At 48.6% G+C, this 21,671-nt stretch overlaps 1 protein-coding gene across 8 annotated transcripts in view; it reads left to right on the forward strand.

Moving 5' to 3' along the window:
• The window catches only part of ZDHHC14 (zinc finger DHHC-type palmitoyltransferase 14), a 289,043-nt gene extending 268,124 nt beyond the window's left edge, over window positions 1-20,919 (forward strand). For 6 of the 8 annotated variants that reach the window (XM_027972616.2, XM_027972619.2, XM_027972617.2 and 3 more), the window contains 3 exons: window positions 872-981; window positions 7,360-7,462; window positions 19,642-20,919. In XM_027972616.2, coding sequence (XP_027828417.1) covers window positions 872-981; window positions 7,360-7,462; window positions 19,642-20,040 — 612 coding nt within the window. In that variant the 3' untranslated portion in view covers window positions 20,041-20,919. The remainder of the gene's footprint in view (window positions 1-871; window positions 982-7,359; window positions 7,463-19,641) is intronic. The other 2 variants (XM_027972618.2, XM_004011429.5) reach the window with 1 other exon arrangement.
• The last annotated feature ends 752 nt before the right edge of the window (window positions 20,920-21,671 follow it).

The following is a 21,671-nucleotide window of genomic DNA, read 5'->3' on the forward strand; positions in this document are numbered from 1 at the left end:
CCCAAGTTTAACATTTTATCTAGGATTATCTGCCTGTATTTAATGATGACAGAGAGGAGATATAAAACCAGAAAACCTAATGTTGGAAAATGTTTTGTCATGACTCTGGTCCCTTTTGCTCCGAATATTTGGATTCTGACAGAAGTCTCTGTCAGTACATGAACTAAATGTCTCAGAATTAGTCAGGTTGCCTTAAAGACTTGAAAAATCAGTGCTGATGAGATGCATGAGTTCAGAGACTATTAAGACAGTTACTTATGGTTGGTAACTAAAAACATCAGAAGTACTCTGCAGGAGTATTTAGGAGCTGAATCCAGGCTATCAATGGGCAATTGGAGGAGGCACGTTACTCCATTAATTCCATTACTATTTATCACATTAAATGTGGTATGAAAACATCCTCCACTGGTAGGACATCCCTGGTGGTCCAGTGGCTAGGACTTCATCTTCCAATGCAAGGGATGCAGGTTCGAACCCTGCGCAGGGAGCTGAGATCCCATAAGCCTCATGGCCAAAAAAAACAAAACGTAAAACAGAAGCACTATGGTAACAAATTCAATAAAGACTTTAAAAACGGTGTTTAAAAGAAAAAGATCTCCACTGGCTTATGTGAACTGGCCTTTAATACCAGGTTGTGGAAATAAGAGATTATTTTCCCCAGAGAATGATACTTCTCCCCCTGGTCTGACCTGCTGTTTGGGGATATTTCCAAGTTTAAATGCAAGTTGTCCTTGAGAAAAGTTCCTCGGTTTCTTGCTGAAGAAATGAGTAAAGACCATCACACTCTTTATGGACTTCTCATGGTCCGATTGACCCAACCTGGGGCATTGGTGCGAGGCAGACTGTGTCACTGACTGCCCTTTTCTTTCAGATTAAAGGATCTTGGTCAAATAAAAGAGGTAAAGAAAATTACAACCCCTACAGCTACGGAAACATCTTTACAAACTGCTGTGTCGCGCTGTGTGGACCAATCTCTCCAAGGTAAGATTCAGACAGCTTTTGTTATTGTTCAGCCACTCAGTCGTGTCCGACTCTTTGTGACCCCCATAGACTTCAGCACTCCGGGCTTCCCTGTCCTTCACCATCTCCCAGAGCTTGCTCAAACTTATGTGCTTCCCTCATGGCTCAGCTGGTAAAGAATCCACCTGCAATGCGGGAGATCTGGGTTCAGGCTCTAGATTGGGAAGATTCCCCTGGAGAAGGGAATGACTACCCACTCCAGTCTTCTGTCCTGGAGAGTCCCATGGACTGTATAATTCATGGGGTCGCAAAGAGTCAGACACGACTAAGCAACTTTCACTTTCACTGTGTCCACTGCGTCGGTGATGCCATCCAGCCATCTCATCCTCTGTCATCCCTTTCTCCTCCTGCCTTCAATCTTTCCCAGCATCAGGGTCGACCCAGGGAAGTGCACAGCCTCGTGTATTAGCAGAGGGCTCAGGCGGCCACTGTACCCACTCCAGTGTGCCTGCCTGGAGAATCCCAGGGATGGGGGAGCCTGGTGGGCTGCCATCTATAGGGTCACACAGAGTCGGACACAACTGACGCAACTTAGCAGGAGCAGCAGGAGGCAGCCACTGTGGAGACTGCCAGCCCAGTCAGCTCTCTGCTCATACTACAGAGACACAGCCTTAAAGAAATAGAGATGTGACTTGTGTTATGCTTATTGTGTTATGCTTGGCATAACATTCCACTGAATTTGTGTCAAGTTTGGGAAAATCCCCTCAAGATCAAAATAGGGAAACTGAGGCACGGGACCCCCATGAATTACTATAAGATGTTGAATGTCTGTGATGCGCAGGGGACTGTAGGGCGGGGCCTGGGACACAGTGGAGGAAGTGATTAGAATGCCTGTAGAGGTAAGTGGTGAGAGCTGAGTCGTACGGAATAGACATGCTAGAATAGTTCAGAGGGAGCAGTCGTGTGGCCTGAAGGAGCTGAGACTCTGGTGATGGCAAGACAGCAGTCATATTAATAATGGCTGTGGCTGACGTTTGTAGAAGAGCATTATGCTCTAAGTGCTTTACATGGGTGAACTTTTAAAACCTCACTCTGTACTTACGTGCTAAGTCGCTTCAGTTGTGTCTGACTCTGCAACCCTGTAAACTTCCAGGCTTCTCTGTCCATCGGATTCTCCAGGCAAGAATACTACAGTTGGTTGCCATTTCCTTCTCCAGGGGATCTTCCCAACCCAGGGATCCAAGTGGTGTCTCTTAAGTCTCCTGCATTGGCAGGCAGATTCTTTATCACTAGCACCACCTGGGAAGCCCTTCTGTACTTATGAGGTACTATTACATCCCGTTATATGGAAGAGGAAACCGAAGCACAGAGAGGTTAAATAACACGCCCAAGATCACACAGCTAGTAAGTCCTGACTCATCAGGACCCAGACCTAGGCATCTGACATCAGAACCTGTGTGTGTTAGCTAGTACCTGCTGCCTCCAAGTCAGAACCATGCAGAACACAGTCAGCTCTAGACTTTTCATGAGTTACACCCACGTATATAGACTATTTCCAACTGATTAGCCAAACAATCATCAACAGTATTTACTGAGCACGTTTTCCAGGTTTCTAGGGTGAGTTTCCAAGCCTTCCTCTCTTTTGACCTCTAACTGTGTAAATGGAGAGAAACCACAAAGCTGCTGGTTTGTCTCAACTTTGGGCTTCCCTGATAGCTCAGTTGGTAAAGAATCCGCCTGCAATGCAGGAGACCCTGGTTCGATTCCTGGGTCAGGAAGATCTGCTGGAGAAGGGATAGGCTACCCACTCCAGTATTCTTGGGCTTCCTGTGTGGCTCAGCTGGTAAAGAATCTGCCTGCGATATGGGAGACCTGAGTTGGAAAGATCCCATGGAGAAGGGAAAGGCTACCTACTCCAGTATTCTGGCCTGGAGAATTCCATGACTGTATGGCCCATGGGATTGCAAAGAGTCAGACACAACGGAGCGACTTTCACTTTCACTTTTCTCTATAGCTCCATGGCCAGTCATCACTGACATGTGCTCATGGATTGCAAACTGGGTTTGATCGTCAGGGAAACTTCATTAGGGAAGGAAGAGTGATCCTCACCCCACCCCACCCCCCAAAGAATATCAAGCATAGATTCCAAGGCCACTTGTTAATTGGCACTACCTTATAGTTCCTGGTGTCATTGGGTAATTGGAAATTGGCCATTTTCCAGTTTGTGTCTAGAAAGCTGAGAGCCCAGTTTGCCACACTTGACCTGAATTTGGGGGTGTCAGGGAGCCCCCCAACATGTCCCTCCGAGGCCTCCTCTGGGGAGTGACGGCAGAAGGAACAGCCAAGGGCTCAGATGGAAGGGCCGCCCCAGGCCAGAGAGTCAGGCATGCCCGGAGGGCACCCTCTCCAAGCGAGCACTAGACTCACCCAGGAATCCCTCTTGGGGCTCTCCAGGCCAGAAAAACCCTCCGGAGATGCTTGGATTTTCACAGTTGAACTGTTTCCTCCTGGTGTGTGTTTATTTGTGGACACTGGGGATAGGCCGTGAAACACAGGGTAGAAGAGGCCAAAGAGACCTGGACAAGCACCTCCCGTCGTCTCTAAAGTAGACATCCGCATCCAGGAGAAGAATTCAAAGGTCTCCCGTTTTATCCAGATCTCTTTTCTGGTTCCCAAGTCTTCGATTTGCACTTGGCAGGCACTGCTTTGTGTTGTTTATAGATCAAATCTTGTTGTAGCTGAAATTATTACTCCCACAACTGGATTAAATTTGCTGGTTTGGCCGAGTTGGGACTGAATTCTTTCCACACTCCAAGCCCCTCTGGAGCGGGGCATTTCTCAGCACTGGCCCTCCACTCGGAAGAGCTTGGCCGCTCTAGGGTCTGTGCAGAAAGCTGGGTATTGCCCTCTGTCCCAGGTCCCTGGGCTCCCAGAGCTGGCATTGATGAAAGGAGGGGGTGCTGCTTGTCTTCACTGCTCCCTCCCGTGGGCCTTGCTTCTCTCTGCCCTGCCTCACCCAACCCTGGGCCCCAAAGAGCGCCAGGGCATCTCACTGGCATCCCCGAGAAGCCTGTAGAATGAGCAGAGTCCCTCACCTCAGACGGGGGTCCAGGACCCCCCCGTGTGCCCAGCATCCTTGTCTCAGACAGGAGCCCAGGACTCCCCATGTGCCCAGCATCCTTGCCTCAGACAGGGGCCCAGGACCCCCCGTGTGCCCAGCATCCTTGCCTCAGACAGGGGCCCAGGACCCCCCGTGTGCCCAGCATCCTTGCCTCAGACAGGGGCCCAGGACTCCCCATGTGCCCAGCATCCTTGCCTCAGACAGGGGCCCAGGACCCCCCGTGTGCCCAGCATCCTTGCCTCAGACAGGGGCCCAGGATCCCCCGTGTGCCCAGCATCCTCAGACAGATGTCTCTAAAGCATTCTCAGTGCAACAATGTGCTCACGAGGGAGGAAGAGTGTGTCTTCAAGTTTCCCCACAAGAGCCAGAGACCACGAGGACAAAGACCCACGATCGGTTCCTTGCAGAGCCTCCGGGGAGGTGGGGGCAGAAGGGTGGAGACAGCCAGGTTTGGGGGAGGGGATTCTCGTAACCGCAGGAAGAATGGAAGACTGGAAAAGCAGAAAGTCCCAAGATGTGTTCAGGGTCAGGCCCTACAGGCTGGTGCTGTGGGTCAGTTGGTTGTAAGAATTCTCTTGGCCACTGTTCCTGGGCTGGGGATATCCTCTAGAGAATGTCAACATAAAGGTCCATCAAGGACAAGTCTGAGCAGTGGGAGGGGCTGTGATGGGGTCGGGGTGCAGGCCCCTGGGACAAGTGGGAGGGCTTCCCAGAGGAGGGGTTGTAAGGTGCGAGCTAAAGGAGCAGGAGGAGCTGGGGGAAAGGAATCACGGGAGGAGAGTGGGGGCGGCATGTGCAAAGGCCCACAGGTGAGGGGAGAGCCCGGCTTGTCAGAGGAGGAACTGAGGGAGTGATGGGGAGGGGGGGCGGTCCCGGGGGGCAAGCAAGGCAAGAGATGAGATGAGGGACTGCCCTGGTGGCCCAGGGGTTAAGAATCCACCTGCCAACGCAGGGGGCACAAGTTCGATCTCTGATCCTGGTCTGGGAAGATTCCCACATTCCAGGGAGCAGCTAAGCCCGAGCACCACACCCACCACTGAAGCCCCCTCACACTACCCCAAAGAGTAGCCTCTCCTTGCCGCAACTAGAGAACACCCCCGTGGCAATAAAGACCCAGCACAGCCAAAAATAAATAAATAAAACAAACTTTTAGAAAAGAGAGAGATGAGATGAGTTTAGGGAAGCTCTCAGGGCTTTCTGAGGCCCAGGAGGAGACTTGGGGGTGGGGGCGGGCAGTGTCACAGTCCTGGGGGCATGGCTGGGCCTTGAAACAGGCTGAACACACAAGAGGGGGGCCCAGAACCACTTTTTCTATAATCCCTCCCGTCCCTTCTGACTCTCTTGATGACCTAGTTCTTTTTCTTCTCCTGGATGAAATCCCCTGCATGTCCTTTAATTTCTCCTGTCAGTTGGAGAAAAAAAAAAAAAAAGGACTCAGGGCACTTTCATTTCCTCCAAAATAGTGTCATTTCAGTGAATCAGAACTTCAAAGTTCCCTGAGAGTTAACACTTTCTTCCCCTTCCTCCCTACCAGAGCCAGCGAGATTCCAACATATCTTTTGGGGGGCAGACAATTTGACCCCCAACACGCCCCTTCCAGCCACCTCCCACCAGCTCTCCCCCAGGAGCTGTGCCCAGCCCTTGCCCTCACCTCACCAGCCTCTACCCTGGAACTCATCACTGGCAGGAGCTGGGGACCCCTCTCCCCAAGACGTCCTTCTGTGCCCTTTCACCTTTGATCTTTGATACCCTTGAAGATGGCTGCACACTTGCTACGAGAACCCCTCTGATGGTCCTGTGTGGGGTCCAGCACCTCTCATTTGGCAGATGGAGGTTCTTGTTGCCTCTTATTTTTTTTTCTAAACCTTCGGGGGATTTGACTGAAACTGGATCAGAATCCCAGTTGAGATTCTGCCACAGGTATCTTTTAAGGGGTCATTAGTCTGTCACTTGACCTGAGGTGGTGGCTGTGACAACAACCCCTGTCTTCTGAGAGTAGACCTGCCACCTGGAGCAGCTTTCAGCCGCCCAGCCCCTACCCCACGAAGGGGAGTAGGTGGGCACCTGGGTGTGCTCGGGACGTCTCTCAGAGGCTGCCGGGAGTGTGCCCCCTACACCGTGGGAGGCCTCAGCGGGAGCCCCACTTACTGACCAAACTGCCTGTGGCCCTTTTCAGTTCTGCCCTTAGACCCAAGGTCATCTCAGAGTCTTCAGTCAGGGAGAGAAACAGGCAACCCTTTTGATGGCAAAGTAACCTTCGCCCTTACGTCCCACCTGGGCAACTGGGCCATAGAGTAAAGACAGACATTGCCCAGGAAACTTGTCTGCTGGAGACCGAGGACCCGGTGTTATCTGTTCAATCAGCAAGTGTCTGCTCGGAACTGGTGGCAGAGCCTGCGCTGCATGGCAGGCACATGGGCACAGGCAGAGCCAGCGTGCAGTGGTATGATGCCCAGGGTGCCCGAGGCTGCAGGAGAGGGGCCGATGCTCTGGGGCGGGCGCCCTGGGGCAGACAAGATGAAGCCTGCCCTCCCTCGGGAGCTTGCAGACTGCTCGATGGAGAAGACATGGGTGGAGATCCCTGTGACCCCAGCCAATAGTGACGTGGGCCATCGGGAGGGTCGCAGGCAGGGCTGAGAGGAGCCAGGTGGGAAGAAAGTGGATAAAACATCAGGAGCGAGGCTGGGGGCCTCTAAAGACCAACACAGATGGGCAGGGGAGTGGAGGGTCTGGGCAGTTAAAAGCCAGAGGCTGCACAAAAAAATGCAGAGACAGCGAAGCAGATAGCACACAGTGGATGCGTGGTTTCTAGTCTGGGCCACGCGGGCACAGCGATGCTCAGACGCGCTGATTATGGAATGACGCTGGGAATGCGGTGTGCAATAAGATCTGGATTTAAGCCTGGAGAGGAAGGCTGGGGACAGGCTGTGGGCAGCCGGAAGGCCAAGCACAGGGGTCTGGGCTCTGCTGGCAGGTGATGGAGGCCGTGCAGCCAGGAGGGATGATGAGATCAGGATGGGACTGGACAGCGGTGGGGGGGGGGCGGGTCACAGCAGGTGGCAGGGAGGAGTCAGATGCTCCAGGCATTTTTAAGGACAGAAGTCTCCGACTCTGGAGGCTGACCATATGTGAAGGTGAGCAGAGGTGTTTTCAAAGGGGCTCAGGATCGGGGGGCATCACAGAGAGGGGGACCCCCCAGGGATGGAAATTAAGAGTGTTGTTGGCATTTTCAGCTTTTGATCCACTCGTCTCCTGCGTTGTTCTGTGTTCTCTTGTAGCCTTATCGACCGAAGAGGGTACATTCAGCCCGACACCCCGCAGCCAGCCGCGCCCTCCAACGGGATGGCCGCATATGGGGCCACACAGTCCCAGAGTGACATGGTAGGACCCGGGGCGCCCCACGAGGGCTCTTTCCCGCATCGGTGTTCACTGACCCGTAACAACCAATCGCCTAGCTTCCTAGGACGCGCATGGCTCAGGGAGGGAAGGGAAGCTTGAAGTGAAGGCCTTGTCCATTGAAGGGTTAGCCCACCTGCAACAGGGGTGGGTGGTGGGTCATTTTGTTCAGGGCTGTGTGGGAGGACTACTCACACAACATTGCCTCCAGAAACATCTTGGACTGGAAAGCCCCCTCAGCCAGAACCAGGCTGCTGTCCAGAGCGAGACAGAGCTGCCCAAGCAGGATGGACCTCTGGAGAGTCCCTGAGTCCCCTGCTGTCCCCTTGCCACAGTCTGTACCCACTTCCCCACCCCCTCTTTAAGTGTGCAGCTGGGTGGGGGGGTACTTGGCCACCAGTTCTCCCCACTTGCAGCCCAAATCTTAATCAGCCCTGCACGCCTTAGTGCAGAAAATCAGACAAGCTGTTCAGGCATTGACAGCAAAAAACAGACTGGGCTGGTCTCCGGAGAGGTCCCCGTGTCATGCATCTGTGAAGGTGGGGACGGATGCTTTGTTTTCAATCTGCACCTGGGAGGTGGGGCTGGGGTGGGTCTTTCCACGGGCACCTGAACTCACAGCCTGGTGGTCTTGACCCTCAGGGCCTTCACATTCCTCAGTGGTCTGGCAGGCACGGCCTCTCCATCAGGAGCAAACCTCTCTAAAGAAGTGTTTCTGGAAGGGACCCAGTGTGGCCCCCAGCGCTGTCTGTAGACCTGAATCACCCACAACAGAGGCCATGAAAACAGACTGGGACCGCAGATGTGTGTTCAGAAAAGAGGCAGTGACCCTCCAGGACTTGGGCATGGAGTCCATGTGAGGCCTGGGAGTGGGGAGCCAGGAATGCCCCCTGCCTGTCAGCTTGGGGACAAGATGACCATACAAGTCCCCAGTGGGAAATATCAAAGGAGGTGCCAGTTAGGGGAACTCTGATGTCAGTATGTGGACTTGGGGTCCCCTTGGATTCTTGGGGGTAGGGGGGCTGTCCTGCAGGCATCTGTACAGAAAGCTCGGGGGAGGTCTGCTCCCCCATACTTAGGAAGAAATGACGTGGTTTGTAGAAATTCACTTTGAAGTAGTGGAAATGTGAATCAACTTTATTTTATTTATCCTAGAAGTACTCCATCTGACATTTAAAGAGAAAAAAATATTATAACGTGTCCATGTTTATCATCAGGCTATTAATCTGATTTCATCTCACAGACTAGAAGATTATTTTTTTAAATCAACATTTATTATCCTTTGCTAACTTTCTCTCTACCTGCCCCTGCCAATTCTGGCCCCACCAGATCAAATCAAGTTTCTTGATCTAATAGAATAAGAGAGTAGTTTCCCAGAAACCAACACAATATTGTAAAAACAGTTATCCTTCAATTAAAAAATAAATAAATTTAATTATAAAAAAATAACCACGGGGGTGGGGGGATAATAGAATAGGATGATTCTGAAAGACAGTGGAAGGAAAAACTTTGCAAACAGGCAGATTTAAATAATACTGGACACGGCGGGAAAAGGCAAGAGTGTGGGGTGTAGGATCAGAGAGCCGGGGTCACAGAGACTGAGTCAGGGCTGCGTGATGTCAGTGAGTCGATTTATCCAGAGAGCCTTAAGTTAGCAAACCATACAATGAAGAGGCGGGTAATGATGTTCACCTCCCTCCTATCACCACTTTATAACAAAGGGCCTGGCACGCAGTAGGTTGGGGCTGGTTAAACATTCCCCTGCAGGGGATTGCTTTAAGGGAAGTTCTAAACAAATATTTAGTTTCTTCCTGTCTTCTTTTCCTCATTCCTTCCTTCCCTCGATTCCATCATATCTAGAAAAGGCTCCACCCAGAATGTGGAAGCAGGAACTAAGAGAAAAGGAGTTCCCTTTGGTGCCGTGACATGGCCACACGGCTTCATGCAGTGATGGCTTCGGTAGGCTCAAAGTAACCCACAGGGCCAAGAGACAGGACAGGCGCATTTTGCCCACTAGACACTGTAAGCAAAGCACCTGTGTACTTCTCTGAGGACTATGAAGAGTCTTAAGACCTGAAAGAACTTATAAGCTCCGAAACATGAAAACAGCAAAATCAAAATTAATAAATGTTTAATGTCTGCAAGACCCATGAATATGTCAACTTCATTAATTGTTAAATCTAGCTTTCATTAAAATTTCATTACCTCTTAGAAATGATTTGTAGGTTGGGTTTTTCTCACTTCATAAGAATTCCCCAGCACACATGTAATTACAGAGAAATCATTACCAATTATAGAGCGAGTTGCTTATAGACAGATATATTTAAATATTAACTGCCTTGGGGCCCCCTGCACTTCCTGTCTCTCCATGGCGCCTGTGTTCGGAGAAACCCAGGCTTCCACTGGGCTTAAGGCTGGGAGAAGTCTTTTTGGCCCCTAAGGCTCCTACCCGCTGCAGGGAGTGCCCCCAGTATGTCAGAACATGTTCAGGGGGAGGCTGGATCTGAAAGGTCTTTAGGGGACTAAGATGAGACATGCTGTTCATGGCCCCACAGGTTGGAAACTGGGACCGGAAGGTGGGCCAGGAGGCAACCTGTGCTTAGCCCAAGAGGGAAATGCCCAACACCCAGAGCTCCCGGCGGGAGGGACCCCCGCACACCCCCCCCCCCCCGGAGGCGCTCAGGCTGGGGCAGTCAACACCCCCGCGGTGGGAAACAGAGGACTCAGCGTTGGTGGAAGGGCTCAGGGTTCCTTCCGGTGCAGAGCCTGTCGTCCCGGCTGCCGCCATTCACTGTGCCAGATAACCTTCCATTCCTCTGTGCATTTATAGGCCATTTAGGCACTAGAGCATGAGTCTTTTTATTATTTCCGTTCTTCTTTATGGCTTCTGTGGTGTATGGACCGTGTTAACGGGAGTAAGGGGAGAGGAGACAGCTCTGAATGGGCAGGGCTGGCACCAAGCAGAACACGAAGGCTGACGAGTCTCTGCCCCGCCCTCCTCCCTCCAGTTCCTTCATGTTCACACGGCATAGTGTGTACCGAACCGCACACCTCAGCGGCACGGAGTATTACCATGCGCCCTTCCAAGGCTTTTATATAACTCACGCTGGCCCTCCGAGACTACTACTGATTTTATCCCCATTTTACAGACCAATAAACAGAGGCACAGAGGACTTCGGTAAACTTGCCCAATTCAGACGCCACACTTTGACCCCAACAGTTCATGCTCCCCATATGCTTACCCTCTCCACATCCCATTACCCTCACCCTCTCTCCTCTGTCAATATCTACTCCTAGGAAAAGATCTCTTTTCAATCATCTATGCATTGAAGGGAATTTAAGACAAATTTTCAGGGATATATGAATTCTAATTGTGGATGAAAGATTTTGTCCTCTATCAAAAGCATTTTAATAGACTTCCCTGGTGGCTCAGACAGTAAAGAATCTGCCTGCAGGAGACCCAGGTTTGATCCCTGGGTCAAGAAGATCCCCTGGAGAAGGGAATGGCAACCCACTCCAGTATTCTTGCCTGGAGAATTCCATGGACAGAGGAACCTGGCAGGCTACCATTCATGGGATTGCAAAGAGTTGGATACAACTGAGCGACAAACACTTACTTACTAAAAGCATTTCAAGCAATAATAATAACTGAATGTTTAATACTGTTTGTTCAGTGCTATATCCCCATTGTCTAGACTAGTTCCTATGGTAGTTGAATTCAGAAGTGTTGGTTACATGAGAGAAGGAAAGTGAGAGAGAGATGGATTGCTATGTGCCAGGCACTGGGTTAAATGCTTTGCAATGCATTATCATCTCATTGAATCCTTACAGAGTCACCTGATGTGAGTATTCTAATCGCCCCTTTGAAGAGACTGAGATTCGGGGATGCTAAGTTCGTGAAATAGCTAACCAGTGGCTAAGCTACTATTTCGTCCTTAGAAGTCCGACTCTAAGGAAAGTACTCTTCTTAACTGTGTTCCAAAGTATCCCAGGTGCGTGGTCTTATGGGACAGAGTGACATGAAGTCTTCTCCCAGGGCAGGGAAACCACTCCGCCCAGGCCTTCTGTGCAGAAGGATGATAAATCTGCTGTGGTCTGTCACAAAACCAGCGGGGGACTGAAGGCAACCTCTCCATAATCTAACCTTGACCAAGCAAAAATCTATGAAGCTTCAGCCTCTCCTCTGTTACAATGAGTCTTAACCAATGACACATTAGCTCTTTTTTCCCTCTTCACTTGCTCCCCTAAGCACGAACCATTTCACAGCACTTTAGTATAAGTGTTGACGGTTTGTCCAGGTAGAAACATCAGTACCAAATGAGTTATTGACCTAGTCCAAGGGTGATCTCCACTGTTAAACTGCTCAGAGTTCATTCAGTTTCTTGGATCTGAAAGTTACCGTTTTTCATCAAACTGGGACATTTTGCCTATTATGTCTTCAATTTATTAATTTATTTATTTTTCCATATCTCATTTTCTCTCCTCCTGGGACTCCAATTACTCGTATGTTAAACCATTTGATGACATTGCCCCAAAGGATAAGTCCCTGAGGCTCTGTGCATTTTTCTTCAAACTTTCTATCTCATTTCTTCAAATTAGATCATTTCTTTTGATCTATCTTCATGTTCACTGATTCTTTTTCCTGCCCCCTCCAACTACTATTAAGTGAATGCAGAGAATTTTTCACTTTGGTTAGTATGCTTTTTAGTTCTAGAATTTTCTTTTGGTTCTTTTAATTTCTCTGCTGAATTTTATTTCTGTACTGAGATTCCTTATCTGTTTACTCATTGAAGCCATATTTTTGTATAGTATTTGAACATTATTATACTGCTTGAAGTCTATATCTGCTAAACATATCTAGGCTACCTTGGGTTTGGTGTCCACTTTTCCCCTTAACTCTAGATTACTTTTTTGTATTTATTTATATGTGTATTGATATTTTATTAAATACATTTTGGATAGTATATTTGTAGAGACTAGATTTTGTTATCTTCTAAAGAGTGTTGATCCTTGTTTTAGCAGGCAGTTCAATTAGTGGCTAATCATCTTGAACTTGTACAGGTGTGATTTATATTTTGTTAATGCAGATTTATGGGCAGTCCAAGATGTTTCTCAGGCCCTCTAGTTTGAGGGAGCTCAGCCTCCAAATTCTGTCTCTTCCAAATACGTGGTCAGGGTTTGACTTCTCCATCATTAGGGGTGGTCCTGGGTCTCCATTTAGGGCATGAGTCTTTCCTCTAAGGTTCAGCCTTCTGAATGCCCTAGCTGGATGAGAAGCATGTTGACAAGGTTTGGGGGATGTTAATGTGATCAGTCGTCCCTAACACTCTTTTTCTCAACTTCCACTGTCTGTGTGCCTCTCTCAGCCTTATTACAGCTGCCGTCTCATTGGCTTCAGGGGAAGGGGGACAGGAGAGGGGACTCATCCTGCACGTTGGCAGCACAGCTGTTGGCTACAGACTTGGGGCGTTGGCCCTCATTAGGATCTCTGGCCCCCTTCTCTACATAGCGTCCTCTTCTGCAATGCCCTGCCCTACAGATCCAGCCGCTTAAGCTTCTGATCCTCTGATCTCTGCTTTCTCTACTCAGAAAAACTTCTGTATTCTGTTCAGCCTATACCACGGTGGGGAAATTCTCCCCAAGGAAAGGACTGCTTGACTACGGGGCTCACCTGTGAGTTTCTTCCCTTTCAGGGATCGCAGCCTTGCATTGTCTGTTGTGCCCTATTTAAAAATGTTTGCCTCACATATTTTGGCCAGTTTTGTATACGTCCTGTACACAGAGGGAATACTAGTCCAGTAGAGGTTACCATTCCTGGGAATAGAAGCCTTATCTTTGTGATCAGAGGACACTTTGCAACCAACACTGCCATATTCCTCAGACACACAATTTTGCTGCCCACTCCATCAACAGTAAATACTGATTTAGCTGTGGAACATGATTCCTCTGACCTAGAAGTATTTCTAGTGCTCACCTAGAAAGGAGGAACATTTGGAGACTTTATATTTAGCACCAGACTTGGCATGTTCCTTTGCAGAGAGAGTCTAGGTATCTCAGGCCAAATTTTTGCCAGCTGTTTTATGATTAAAGTCTAGATCAGAAAGGCATTTCGCAAATGATAGGAAAAGTGCTCCTAGGGAAGTTGCACTATTTCAGAAGGTGAAGGTAAAGGCTTTAAGTCTTAGAAAAACATACTGATATTGTAGGGCCAGAGAATCAGGTAAATATTAATAGATAGCTGTCATCAAAGTACCCACTGAGGTCTTACTTAGCATCTCAAAAATGGGACAATTCACTGTTAACTTACCATCTCACATAATTGGGGAATGGAGATGGTTAGTTAGTACCTAAATGATCTTCCCTCTACCACAGATTCCCAAGGAAGAAACATTAGAGAAGTAATGAAGTGACATCAAAAGTATTAAAATGATGTATGTGACCCAAGTATAGCCCTTGTCGTATAAATACCTATGAATTTCTGAGGAGCCCACACTAGAATTTCGTGCACATAACCCCAGGGCCAACTGAAGATCATATTTTCATTATTCCTACTTTCCTTATTATTGGCATTTATTATTACCGTATTTTACTATGCATATCTCATTTGATTGTCAAATAATTTAAGTTCTGTGTTACATCAGGGTCATAGCTTGTTTAAAGCTGGCTCGTGTAGCTACAAAGATCCTTTCAGATCATGTGCTAAACACGAAGATAGAAACAGTACATAACTGTTGGGCCTTTTTTTTTTTAAATCATTTGCTATATTTACTTAAACTCATTTTTTTAAAATGAATTTATTTATTTTTTAATTGAAGGATAATTGCTTTACAGAATTTTGTTGTTTTTCTGTCAAACCTCAGCATGAATCAGCCATAATTAACGTCATTGTTAAATCCCCTCCATCCAATAGAAAAACAAATTAAAGCTGGCAGTTGCAAGATTTATTAAACTGGTCTCACAGGAGTCCTCTCCATGCAAAGTCTGAAAGTTCAAATATGATAGAGAAAAATAACTTGAGCAAACTTAAATGATAATGTTTTAAAAGAGAATAAAAACAAAGAACGCCTTCTAACCTACATTTTAGGTGAATTTTAGAAACCGATAGTGTTTTTATTAAAGTAAATGAGCATTCATAAGACCCCAGAACACAGCTTCACAGACAAGCAGAGATAACCAGTGCCTGATGCTAATACTTTTGACAGAATTGGAGCAAAAGAAGTAAATAATTTCCTTTATTCTTAATTCATATAGGAGACCATCTAGAAAACTTCTGGCTTTGGGTTTGGCAGCATTTAATCTGTTTGCTAGGTTTATTTCAGACAAGAAAAAAAAAATAACATGTATGCCAGCAAGAACAATTTTATTTGAAAATCTGCAGAAACAAAAATAACTTATCTCTATGGCATTTTAAACTGTAACATTAAGTGATAATGTGTGTGACATCCGAACATCTGAAATGATACAGTTCTTTGCAAGTTAAATGCCAGCACTTCCTTTAGACAGTAAGTCAGCCAGCTGTCAGGGACTTCCTGCAACCACCGCAAATGTTCCAGCACTCCAGACAGGATTAGTTTTATGGTGCCGACAGAAGGGTCTGCCCATAGACATTCTCACAAGCAGTCCAGTTTCTAATCTATTAGTAGTCAGCGTTTGGATGATTTTTGGCCTAAAATAAAAAGGCGATTTCATAGGGTTCAACCTCGTATTTCATAAATGTTGTTTTGGAATGAAAGCAGGAGTTTCTCAATTTCCTCTTCTCAGTGATGGATTCTCACTGTCCAATCTCTGGCTGCTTGGTTGTTTTTCCTTAAGATTATATAACTGGTTAGATACATTGAAATATACCTCCTGGCTTCTTGGTGTTAATGCTGGACTATCAGCCCTTCTCCGAGGAGTGAGAGAACTAAGTGAGCAGGGATGGCTCCCTCTACTGGTTGAGGATAAGAGTCCTCAGATAAACAGCCAGCAAGGCAGGTTGGTGGAGTAAAAAGGTCAGAGAAGGGTTGTTGAGTTCAGTGGCTCAGCCGTGTCCCATTCTTTGTGACCCCGTGGACTGCAGCATGCCAGGCCTCCCTGTCCATAGCCAACTCCTGGAGCTTGCTCAAACTCATGTCCGTTCAGTTGGTAATGCCAGAGGGAGGGGAAGAAAAACAGAAGAAAGAGAGAAGAGGGGGAATAAAGTGGGAGGAAAGTCAACAAAGGAAAAATGGAGAAGGAAAGAGGAGGAAGAGAGTTGGTGAAATCAGAGAGAAAGAAAATTAAATAGAAAAATCAACAAGAAATGGGCCAATAAGGATTAGAAGGATTAGAAGGATTTAAACAAAGGATTTAAAAACAAATTTTAAACAAAGGTTTAAAAAGGCAGAGGTGTAAGGACATTTTTTCATGGGTCATCTTCACAATAACCCTAAAAATATTGGCCATTTTCTCCCTGGAAGTTCTCACACAGGAATTACAGCCAGGAAGGTTTACCAGCCCACTCTCCTTGGAATTCTAGCACTGTGCAAAATGAGGAAAAGGCTGGACTTTTTCCTTTTTCAATCAGATATCCCCTAGTCATCCAGTTTCTTCTAAGAAGATACTCAAAACATGCAAAGTTAATATCATGAGAATTATGAATTCCACTGGGGAGAGGCATCACGCTCTCCTTGGTTGGAACCCACATTAGTATCCTGTTCCATGCTGGTAGGAAATTTTTAAGGACAATATCCTGTGGAAGAAAGCCTGGTCCCTGGGCATCCCCAAATGGGAGCTGGTCTTCTAAACAGAAATCAGTTTGAATGTGGCAAACGGTTTTCAAAGTCATGGGTTACAGCAGGATTTAGACACTAAGGTTCAAGCTGGTCCCAGCAATGAGTGTGTGTGCTCACTGATAGAAGCTGGCCACAAGGGAAACTGGGGGAGCGGCCAGAGGGTAAGTTCATCATCAACATGAAAGCAGTCCCCATAGCAAGGGAAGTAGCCACAGCCAGGCTCCGAGAGACAGTCATCTTTTAAAATATTTAAAGAAATCCCTGTAGAAGAGATGATCATGTCAGATAATATGTCGGCATTCAAAACAGTCATTTTGAAAAGACTTGTAACATTTTCATTTTTGAAAGAAATTAAATGGTTTAGGCTACATGTTTTCTTTCACATATTTAAGTCCTTAAGCTTCACCCCTGGGAAATCAGAGAGCACGTTCAGCATGAGGCTGAGCACAGACTGGCTACAGCTGTAGCATGTTGTGGGTCTGGCCACAGGAAAGCATCGATAGACATATGCAGGAAGGGACCCAGGTTTGGAGGTACCTGAGTCATGCAATCGGAAGCTCTTTGGAAGAAAAAGAAACCAACTTGCAAAACAAAGCAAGTAAGGCCTTGGAAAACAAGCAAGCAAGAGGCCCTGAACTTAAGCTCATAGCTTCGGAGTAAACCACCTCCAGGCGTTGCCTAGCAAGGGATCGCTGCCCAAGGTACGAAAGAAGCCAAGACTGCAGCATCGGTTTTTGAAGCAAGAAAGAACTTTATTGAAAGGTTGACCCTCAAGGAGACAGGACTCAACTGTCTCCTCCATCCAGTTTTGGGGCTAAAATGAAAGGGGTTGGGGGAATTTCAAACTTGGAAGCTGGTCGACTGGTCTTGAGTCAGCCCATACAAACCACGAGTGCTGCCAGAAACCAGGTTTTCCTTATTGAAGGACTTCTCGATTCCTGTAGGGCTCCAGTGCCAACACTTCTGTGGGTTCCATAAACTGAAGATTCCTGGTTCCAGGGTCATCCCGGAGACATGGATTCCCATCTTGCATATGCACAGTGCTGTCTCTGTAAATATTTTCCTTGATTAAATCAACAATCTAAGCAGGCAAAACCAGTTTAAGTTGGTGCTGTTTCATAGGTGTCTCGTCTAAGTCAGCACAGGGGTGCTTTAGTTAAACTCTCAGAGGACCCCTCAAACTTCACATCAACTTCCCAGTGCATATGAACTCTCCAGAACTTAATAGACCACGGTTGGCAGCCCTTTTATCCCAGGGTTTTCTGATGGATGTCCCTGAGCTCTGTTGCACGGCATGTCTGGAAAGGCATGAACAGGGAAGGGAAAAGGTGCCTGATGGGAGAGACAGGAAGGAAGAGATAAAGAGATTGGGGAGCCATCTTCTCCCCTTGTGCCACTTGACCTTGGAAATTTCCTCCAGCTCAGACCTCTGACATTTTCCTGTGAGTTTGGAAGAGGTAGTCACAAGTACTTCGGCTGATCCCTAAAACAGAATTTGCCAATCAGTTTTCAATGTTTTAATAAGAGGCTTTCTTCAGGTCCGCAGAGACGAGCAAATCTAGTTGGAATTTCATCTTTCTCAAGATTGGGGGTATTGTGGGGACAGAGGTTTTAGGATGAACGAGGGCTTTCCAGAAAGAAAAGTTGAGAACCAGATTTCATCATCCAGAAAGTGGCCTGACTCGAGCAGCATCTCAGCCCGGGGGTCGCAGGCCAGCTCAGAGGCTAAGTTTGAACTCTAGGAAATGAAAGCAGCACGGAAGTTGAGCCACCATCAGCCAGGACACTAATTGGATTTTCATAACATGTTCTTTGCAAACCACAATATATCCAGAACCCTGGCATAGTTTCCAGGAGATGAATGTTAAATAAAGAAGGTTGCCCTTCCCCACCTCTGTTCTGTCAAGACTGAGCCCAGGTGCTGAACAGAACTGACTGTGTTGGAGACCGTGAGGGTCCCTGAGCTGCCTGCCTCCCTCAGTAGCCCCACGGCTCAGCACTCCCCAGCGGCCAGGGTCCCTGCTCCGAGCTGCAGCTCCCTGCAGGAGCGGAGAAAGCTGCACCCACTGCATAAGCACTGCTGTGGCAAAAGGTTCAGGTGATGATTTGGAAAATGCAGACACTAAAGGACCCAACGCCTGATAGCCCCTTTCTAGCACTTTTTAGTGGTATTTCTGTCTCATTCAAGTGGCTCCTCCACCCCTCTTCTGAAAGTTCCCTTGGCTGGGATGAAGCCATGATAGAAATGCCAGGATCTTCCCTGAGATTTGCTTTCCATTCTTAAAGCTCCATCGTGAGCCCTATTCTTGTCTGGAAGTGAGGTCTTTGAACTTCTGAAACCCACATACATAAAATGTACCATTTTAACCACGTTTAAGTGCGATTCACAGCATCAAGCACATTCACATTGTTACCCAACCCTCACTACCATTCATCTCCAGAACACTTTTCTTCTTGCAAAGCAACACTCCATACATCAAGGGGTAACTCCCCAACCCTTTCCCTGTGGACCCCAGAAGCCCCCATCCTACTGGAATCCTCGAGGTGCCTCCTATAAGTGGATTCATACAGTAGTTTTCCTTTGTGTCTGGCTTTTGTCACTGAGCATGATGTCTTCAAGGTTCATCCACGTCACAGCGTGTGTCAGGATGTCCTTCCTTTTTACAGATAAATGTCTGTATCAGTTGGTCAGTCGATGGATGCTTACTTCCGCCTTTTGGCTACTGTGAATAATGCTGCTGGGAACATGGGTGTACACGCCCCGGGGGCAGGTGGGGTTGGTTTTGGTTTTGTTTTTTTTAACTGTTGTGTTTTTTGGTTTTTTGCTGTTGTGTTTTGGTGTTTTATTTTGGGTTTGTTTGTTTTTTTGCTGTGCTGGGGTTTAACTGCAGCATGCCGGATCTAGTTTCCTGACCAGGGATAGAACCTAGGCCCCCCCCTACATTGTGAGCGAGCACAGAGTCTTAAGCACTGGACCACGAGGGAAGTCCCAGGTGCCTGTATTTGTAAAATAGTGTGGGTAAACGTGGTTTTCAGCACAGGAGCCGCATCGACCTCTGCCCAGGGCAGGTGCCAAAGCCTGTGCCTCTGTCCCCGGGATTGTTTTTAAGTTGAGGCCTGTCTGCAAACAGGGGCCGGAGCATCCAGCCTACGGCGGCCGGGACCCTCCACCCCAGGTCCCCATGGGTGACTGTTAGTTTGAGCAGCTATTCAGACTCCAGGTGTCTCCAAGTGGAGCTGGGCTACCGCGCACGCTCTCCACCCTGTCTGACCCAGATGTCACTAACGGGTTTCTCTCTCTCTCGCATCCCGCCCCTTCCTGCCCTCTGTGTCCCCTTTCCTACCCGCCCCTCCCGCCAACCCCCTTGCCATCTCTCGCCTCCTCTTTGCTGGCTCCCTGCCACTCTCCAGTGCGACCAAGACCAGTGCATTCAGAGCACCAAATTCGTTTTGCAGGCCGCGGCCACGCCCCTGCTGCAGAGCGAGCCCAGCCTCACCAGTGACGAGCTGCACCTGCCCGGAAAACCGGGCCTGGGCACGCCCTGCGCCAGCCTGACGCTCGGGCCGCCCACGCCACCCTCCTCCATGCCCAACCTCGCCGCCGAGGCCGCGCTCACGGACATCCTGCCCCTGAAAGACGAGCACGTGGGCCACCAGTTCCTGACCCCAGATGAGGCGCCCTCACCGCCCACGATGCTAGCAGGCAGCCCGCTGGCTCACAGCCGCACCATGCACGTGCTGGGCCTCGCCAGCCAGGACTCCCTGCACGAGGACTCGGTGCGTGGCCTGGTGAAGCTCAGCTCCGTGTGATCGCGGGGCCCCGGCCCGCCCAGGGGGTGCGGCCCACCGTGGGAGCGGCAGGCGCAGTGCCCTCACCTCGATCCCCCGCCGTGTGACCCATGCGCGGGTGGCCAGCACAGCTCTAAACCCTGGGGTAGGAAGACCCTTCCTTGGGAGAGAAATCGGAGGGCCCAGACGGGCAGGACCTCAAAGGCTGACAGCTTGGTTTCATTTGAATTTTCTTCCCCACCCTGACCGGCTTTGCTAACAATGAAAATAGAGACCCGACTATTTTCAGGTGTTTGGAATATGAAGGGTGGGCCGTGGGGGAGGGAGACAGCCTCGGGAGGCCCCCCAGCAGAATCTGGGAGGAGAGGGGGCCACCTGGGGGGCTCCTCTTGCTGCTCTGGACCAGGTAACAGAAGGTTTAGGACCCTTGTGGCTGGACTGAGGTTGCACTTAAGTGTTACGCTACTAATATTTGAAATAGACATGCCATTCCATTTGTTAATTTAAAAAAGGGAAAAAAACACAACCAGATGTGGACTGCATGCCGCGCTCCAGTCTGTGCACGGTGGTGATGGTATTGGAAAGGAACTGCTGCTGCTTTTCTTTCTTCTTTTTTTTAAATTTTGTGAATTCTCAATGCTGTTTTATGGGAAGACGGTGCAACAGACCAAGGCTAACGGACCTTGCCATCCTCGCCAGCTTCTTCAGCTTAATTCTACACGAGTAGGTGGCGCTTGGGCTGCGGAAGGGCGGGTTTTATCCTATCCAGTATCAGTTAACCTTCTGTTTAGTAGTTAACCTGAGGTGGTGTGTTGCACACACCCATCGCCTCAATCTTCACCTCCTTGTGTGACCAAATTCCTGTGGACAGCCAATAAAATGACGTCCTCTGTTGTTTCAGATCTGTGTACAGTTATCCTTCTCAGCTGACATGACACCACCACCACCCAGACGGCCTGCAGAGAGTTCGGTTTTACTGAAGCAGCTCTAGTGAAGAATGGTCCCCAGTCAAAACACCAGCTCTTTGAATTGTGGGGGATTCATGGGATGATGGGGCTTCCCTGGTGGCTCAGACAGTAAAGAATCTGCCTGCAATGAGGGATACCTGGATTTGATCCCTGGGTTGAAAAGATCCCCTGGAGGAGGAAATGGCAACCCACTCCAGTATTCTTGCCTGGAGAATTCCATGGACAGAGGAGCCTGGCGGGCTACAGTTGTTGGGGTCACAAAGAGTTGGACACGACTGAGTGACTAACGCTGTAGTGGACTTTGTTCCCTTTTTACAGATTGGGCCATGATTGCGGATCTGTGGCCAGTTGTGGGGAGAGGGCTCAGGGAGAAGGTGGGCTGGGGGCGTCTGCTCTGCCTTGGGCTGTGTTTGACTGTTGCCAGAGCTCAAGGGTCACTTGAGATCCTGGTAAAGGTGTCAACAGAGAGGAGGAGAAACTGGCTTATTTTAGGCGGGGATCATGTAGATTGCCATTCTTATCCAGACAGTAATCAGAATGGAATTAAGAAAATTACCGCTTCACTCAGGTTTGTGTATCATCTAAAAGGGAACTCACCAGCTCTGCATTTAGGAGGGAAGCCACTTTGGAGGCAGCTGCAGGGACTAAACCCCCTTCTGTCCTTTCCAGATGATAAACCCAGCA

Source organism: Ovis aries, chromosome 8, assembly GCF_016772045.2.
Source record: "Ovis aries strain OAR_USU_Benz2616 breed Rambouillet chromosome 8, ARS-UI_Ramb_v3.0, whole genome shotgun sequence".
Classification (NCBI taxonomy): Eukaryota; Metazoa; Chordata; class Mammalia; order Artiodactyla; family Bovidae; genus Ovis; species Ovis aries.